This window comes from Suricata suricatta, chromosome 9 (assembly GCF_006229205.1).
Source record: "Suricata suricatta isolate VVHF042 chromosome 9, meerkat_22Aug2017_6uvM2_HiC, whole genome shotgun sequence".
Lineage (NCBI taxonomy): Eukaryota > Metazoa > Chordata > Mammalia > Carnivora > Herpestidae > Suricata > Suricata suricatta.
The window spans coordinates 14,389,531-14,395,847 of record NC_043708.1 but is presented as its reverse complement, the minus strand read 5'-3'; the positions used below and the strand labels follow the sequence as shown (position 1 = coordinate 14,395,847).

Sequence of the window (6,317 nt, the reverse complement as noted above, 5' to 3'; positions counted from 1 at the left end):
GGGAGCGGGCGCCAGGCGCGCCGCTACTTACTGGCTCGGCCGGCGGGCGGGCGTGGAGGCGGCCGCGGCGCGCTCGCCGGAGTTGCAGCCGGAGACACGCTTGGCTGCCTGGAAGGCGCAGCAGGAGGCGGAGGAAGGGCCTCGGCCGCCCCGCCGCAGACCTCGGCCTCGGGGGTGACCTCTGGCCACCGCTCCCACCCTGGGCGCACGCACACACACACACCCCCCTTTTTTTCCCCTCACTTCATTTTCTCTCTCCGGTCCCCTCCCGCGCCCGGTTCTCCCGCCTGCGCCCCGAACCCGCGTCCCCAGCGCACTCGAAAGAGGCCGGTGCCAGCCATGAGCCTTTTGTTCTGGGACCGCTCTGCGTTGGCCGCGCTCTCCCCGCCTGGAGAAGCTCGCTCCCCAGGCGCAGCCCGGTCCCTTCCCCAGCTACCTGCAGCCCGGCTGGGGCGGCTGCTCGGAGGCGGGGCGGAGGCGGCCGGAGACAGACGCCACGGCCCCAGAGGAAAGTGGAGTTGCCAAGACCCAGCGGCCCCGGGAGCCCGGGGGCCCGGCCGGGGCAAGTGCAAGGGAGCCCCACACATGTTCCCGGGAACAGGCTGAACCTGGCGCGTGTCCCCTACCCCCACTCTCACTGAAGCCGCACAGGGGCTTTCCGTGAGGCCGCGATCTCCAGAAGAGCCAGGTGATACTGAAATGCTCTCGAATGGGCCACTGGAAGTACCAGTATGAATGATGCTTACACATTATTTCGGCTTCTAGCAACAGAGACTTGCACATAGTAGATGTTCAAGAAATACTTGCTAAATGAAGGCATGAGGTGCATGAAACAGCGGTGGACTGAAAGTGGTTTAAATTACTGTCCAATCACTGTCCACTCGACGTGTATCTTGAGCCCCTTCTGTGTGCCATCACTGTGCTAGGCGCTGGCCGTATAGCAAAGAATGGCATAGATATGGGCCTGTGGGTCTTCCATGGGTCTCACTGTCTAGTGCCCACGAGGTCTGGTTAGAGTTGCCGTTGCCCTTATTTATGAAAGATAAAGTGACTACCGGGCTCATTCCCAAGACTGCCTGCTATGGCCCTAAACCCCTATGCTGGCAGTTGCTCTCTGGATGCATGCCACTCTAGGCCACCTTGAGGCCTCTGGGAACCCTGTCCCAGCAGCATCTTTCCCATCCCCCACAGTCACATCCAGGTTTCTGAGGTCCAGGGCAAGGTCCACAGTGGTCCACTGTCATCTGTGGGAAGGGTTGGTAAGTGCTTTGTCACTGACCCTGCAGGCTGCTGGGACTGGAATCCCGACTCCTCTGCAGACCCCATTCAGGCAAACCAGGTCCCAGTCTGAAGGTGGGTGATACTCTGAGCCCTCAGCCCTTTGGGAAGACACAGGTTCCCAAGGCACATCAACAGTGCCTTCTCTGGGACTCCATTTCCACACTTTGTTTCCCTCTCCGGGAAGTCTGAGAGGATGGATGAGACATGGAAATCAGACAAACAAAGAATTTCTGCCTCTGCAGCCATGACCCCAGAGAAATTCTGTCCCCAAACCCAAGTGAGCAGCTTCCAAGCTCCTGAGGCAGCCTTCAGAGGCTCACTTTGCCCTCTCCTTAACTGCTCACAGGCAGGCGGGCTCCAGCCCAGTCACTGCAATGCAATGTTTTTACCTGCATCTGAGTCAGAGAGAGGCGCCCCCAGAGACACATACCCTCTCTCCCAGAGCCTCCGAGGGTAGGGAAGTAAGACTGACGTGTATCAAATGGCCCTTCACAGCCTCATGCTTCTCTGTATTTATCGTCCCTGCCGAGTTGAAGAAGCTCTAACCGGCCTCATTTTACAGATGAGAAAATCAAGGCTCAGAGAGGTAAAGGAACAGCCCCAAGGTCACAACACAGAGATTCTAACCCAAGGGAGCTCATCTGGTCCCTGGACCCATGAATCTGATCCTGAAGCTGTCATTTAGGATCTATGGGTCATGAAGATCTAAATACTATATGATCTAGGTCTGCAGCCCTCCGCCTTTGTAAAATGAATTGGGCTCCCCTGCTCCCCTGAGGTCTACATCATGGAATTAGTTTACTATCCAAAGCAAATTCCCCTGGCACAAAATATAGACTTAAGGTGCATCATTCAGTCAATCAACAAACATGTATTGAGCAGGTCATAGGATGAGACAGATGAAGATTTCCCTCAGAAGTTTTATTGGGCCCTTGGAGAATCTTTCCCCAGAAAAGCATCAGCAGGAACATTGTTTGGAGGCTTAGGGAGGTTTAGGATGGACCTGCTGGGGTGAGCGAGTAGGATCAGGGGTCTGGAGTGCTTGATGTGGGTTAAAGACTTGCCTTAGTGACAGGCCCTTAGGATCTCTCTGCTAATTCACCGCCTCCCACCCCACCCCCAACCTCTGGGACCTTTTTTTTCCTCCCCTTTCACTCTCCCTTCTCAGTATGTGGACACCACAAATGAGGAGGGGTCCACCAGAAATTAAGTAAGTCAGCAGTAATGCCAGGACAAGCTCCCCTAATGTGCCTGACATCAAGCCCAGCTCCTAAACTGCGTTTGTGGAACGGGCTGGGGGGGGGGGGGATGGGAGGGGTGTAAATGCAGAGCCCCCCCCAAGAAAAACAACTTAGCCCATTAACCCTTTGTGTTACTGCAATCCCCTTCCCCCGCCGCCGAGTCTTCCCCTTCGTTATGACGCACTAGATTCCACTTACCCCAAGAAGGAGGAAAGAAGCGAACTGTGTAGAGAAAAAACATCCAAAAAAGATGCCGCGCGGAACGGTCCCCTCTCTCTCTGTGCCTCCGCAACTTCCATGGCTATTGCCGCGGGCGGGTTAAGTCTGGTGGAGAGAGACCGCCTCCGGCTCCTGTGGCAGGAAAACAAAGCATCGTGGCGCAAAGTCGGCCAGCACTGGCCGGGCCCCGCCAGTAGCCCCGGGCCGGCGGCGGCCGCGTCCTGGGCGCATTCGGTGGCAGAGGGCGCCGGTCCCCGCCGGGGAAGCGTCGCAGCGGGTCGCCCGGTCTCCGCAGCTCAGAACCTGCAATAGTTGTCGCACCGCTTTAAGGATCGCCCGGTGGCCGGGCGCGGGAGGGCTGGGGGAAACCGGAAAACCCCAGTCCCCTCCCGCGAGGAAGTTTTCCGCGAGTCGGTGGCTCCCCTACCCGCCCCCTCCCCACGCCGCAGTCCGGGATGGGCGAGAGCCGAGGGGTGCTGCCTGCCGCGTTGGGGAGTCGGTCTCTCCGGGAGGGGACAGGAGGGGGTGGGGTGCTGGCCAAGAACAGCTCAGCAGAGAGGAGTTGAACACGCGGATTCCCGGGTGAGGCCGGAGAAGGTCCTAGACAGAGAATCGCAGAGAGTGATGAAGCAGCTTGGGGAATCCTGCCTGGTGCCGGTTGGGCAGACAGACGCGAGGGTACAGATATGATTAGGCTCCACTTTGATCTCACGAACACCAAAATGAATTCCCTAATCTGCTTTGAATTGCTCGTTCGATTTCATCATTTCTCCCTGAAGTCCAGAAGAAATCCCCACCTTCCAAGATCCCCCACCCCCACCCCCAAGACATCTCCAGGTCCCCTTCTCCAAAGAACTGCAGAGAAGTTTCCGTGTCCTTTCGTGAGGCCAACCCCCACCACCGCGTTCCCCAACCAACATACACCCCCTGTGGATACCCACTCTATGGTAGAACTAACAAGGTTATGGGTTAAGTTAACTTGAATCTCTCCTTCCAAAAATGTTTTCTCCAGTGAAGTTTCCACTTTGTTCTCGGCATTTAATCACGCCTACATTTGGCTTCATGTCCCAACCAGCATCTGCAAAACACACCCTTAAATATATGTTGCTCTAATCTCAGATTCTGCTTTAGGCTTGGAAAAGCTGGAGATGCATCAGTAGCTAAAGGGCAAAGGGTGTCATATGTCATACTGCTCCATAGCAGACTCTGTGTGCTAAACCCTGAAGATTTATTTTGGTGACTCAAACCTCTGATTGCGGATTAATGAAGACAACGTATTATGAACTCCAAACAAGTTGTACTTAAAGCATCAGGCTGACGAGCATGTTTCATAACTAGGAACTGCTTTCCTCTTTCCTTGTGAGTTTCTCTATTTTACATTTTAGTCCTTAAGAAGATATTATTTAAGTTCCCATGCCCAACACTCCCAAAAATGTACACACTTATAATCCTGCTTTCTTTAAAACACGTTTTATAAGGTGATTCCCTCTGAGTTACCGCCAAAACACAATCCCACGTAATTTTTCTAACATGGTGCTGAATTTTGGGGGGGTTCCCCTCAAATTTTTATTCTTAAAATTTCTGATCACACAGAAAAGTTATAGGTGTTTGGTAAAAACCAGGATGCTGTCAAAGATTACATTTGTTTGTTATTTTTATCTAGTGTATTTTGTTCCAGTAAAGTGCCTTCATTTTTTTTAAATGACATTGACTTTTTTTTTAAGAATCCAAATTCATTTGCTTTCTAGTAATGTTTATGTCATGATGTGGCTAAACATAAGTTGAGCCAAAGGGGAGGAAAATGATTTCCTGACTACAGCAGATGAACTCAATACCTTCCATAAATTCAGTGCCCGTGACAAGATCCATGGAATAGAACACAGCTGTATCCCCACTCTCTCACGTTTCTCCCCTAGACTTAGTCTTAGCCTTTGTCAAAGAACTTACCTTTGTGTCTTATCCCCAAAAGGCCATGGTTCAGGGAGGAATTAGTGCTTTCACGTATGTACACCAAGTAGACAGGCACATATGGTACTTAACTCAATTTAAAAACAAGAATTCAGTAAGGTTACAACCATAATGAATGAGCTCAGATTTTCATATCATTCTAGGAGCATTTTAACTTGAACCAAAATGTTAAAGCTCATAGAAGTTATGCATGTTCTCAATAACCTATTTATTTATGGGTGAGTCTTAATGCCAAAGTCTTTTAGCCTGCAAAGAGTTGAAAATCTTTGGAGGGACCCTACTGTCCCAGGATATTGACAGAGACTTCTCTCAGGAACCCAATGAAAGGTTTGGGAAAGTCTGACCAATAGAAAAGATTTGGCTCACTTTGGGGTGGGACATAGTCTCAGTGTCCAAGGGGAATGTTTGAAATATATTCATTTCGTTTTTGCTACTTTTATAGAAAATGGTTAGGAGAGGGGCGTCTGGGTGGCTCAGTCAATTAAGAGGCTGACTTCGGCTCAGGTCATGATCTCACAGTTTGTGGGTTCGAGCCCCGCATCGGGCTCTGTGCCGACAGACAGTGCAGAACCTGGAGCCTGCTTCCACTTCTGTGTCTCCCTCTCTCTCTGCCCCTCCCCCACTCATGCTCTGTCTCCATCTCTCTCAAAACATGAATAAACATTAAAAAAAAAACAAAAAATGAAAATGGTTAGGACAAATGTAGTATTAGAACTTTTCTCTCCTACTAAGTTATCTAAATGTTTGCTGAATCGTAGAAGGAGATTTGAAAGAGGTCATTTCAGGATACTTCCTGGTTCAATTTTCTACCTCTAGATAGGGTTTCAATTGATATGACCATTCAAGAATACTAAATACATCTAATGAAAGACATTGAAAACCCTGTATTCATGGGCTCTTCTTTAATTTAAGAAACTTTGTTAAGGTCAAAGTTTTTCTTACTTCCAGTCTAAATCTCTTATTTAAAATTTTCAATACCTATATGAAGATGAAGAGCAATGATGCCCTTACAGTTATTTTTATATATTGAAGATTAAATTATCCAATGCCTTCTTCTTTGTGTAACTTCAGGTAACTTCTTCTACCTTTTACCAATATATCACGAATTTGGCCAACTCATACTTTTGTTAATAGTATCCTTTTTTTGGAAAAATTTTATTTTTAAGTAATCTCTACACCCAACCTGTGTCTAGAACTCACCATCCTGAGATCAAGAGTTGCATGCTCCACCAACCAAACCAGCCAGGCATCCCACTTAAAAGCATCTTTTTCACTACAAATTTCAGAGAAGAAAATCAAAATCTCTCTAAGCCTTGGAGCACCTAAGTGGCTCAGTCAATTTAATGCCCAACTTTGGCTCAAGTCGTGATCTCATGGTTTGTGGGTTCAAGCCCCACATTGAGCTCCACGCTCTCTCTCTCCCTCTCTCTCTGCCCCTCCCCAACTCACACTTACCCTCTCTCTCTCAAAGTAAATAAACTTCTTAAAAATTTCTAAATCTCTCTAAGCCTTCCTGAGTTTCCCCATCTATAAAATAAGGATAAGTAATAAGTACAAAGTATTCGGCCAACTTATGCATATTTTAGCCACCCATTCTCTTCAGTAGGA

General features: G+C 49.6%; 1 protein-coding gene across 1 annotated transcript in view; it reads right to left on the bottom strand.

Moving 5' to 3' along the window:
* The window catches only part of KCNK10 (potassium two pore domain channel subfamily K member 10), a 132,039-nt gene extending 128,923 nt beyond the window's left edge, over positions 1-3,116 (bottom strand). The window contains exon 1 of the mRNA XM_029952546.1: positions 2,721-3,116. Within this exon, the coding sequence (XP_029808406.1) occupies positions 2,721-2,763 (43 nt within the window). The 5' untranslated portion in view covers positions 2,764-3,116. The remainder of the gene's footprint in view (positions 1-2,720) is intronic.
* Between the last annotated feature and the right edge of the window lie 3,201 nt (positions 3,117-6,317).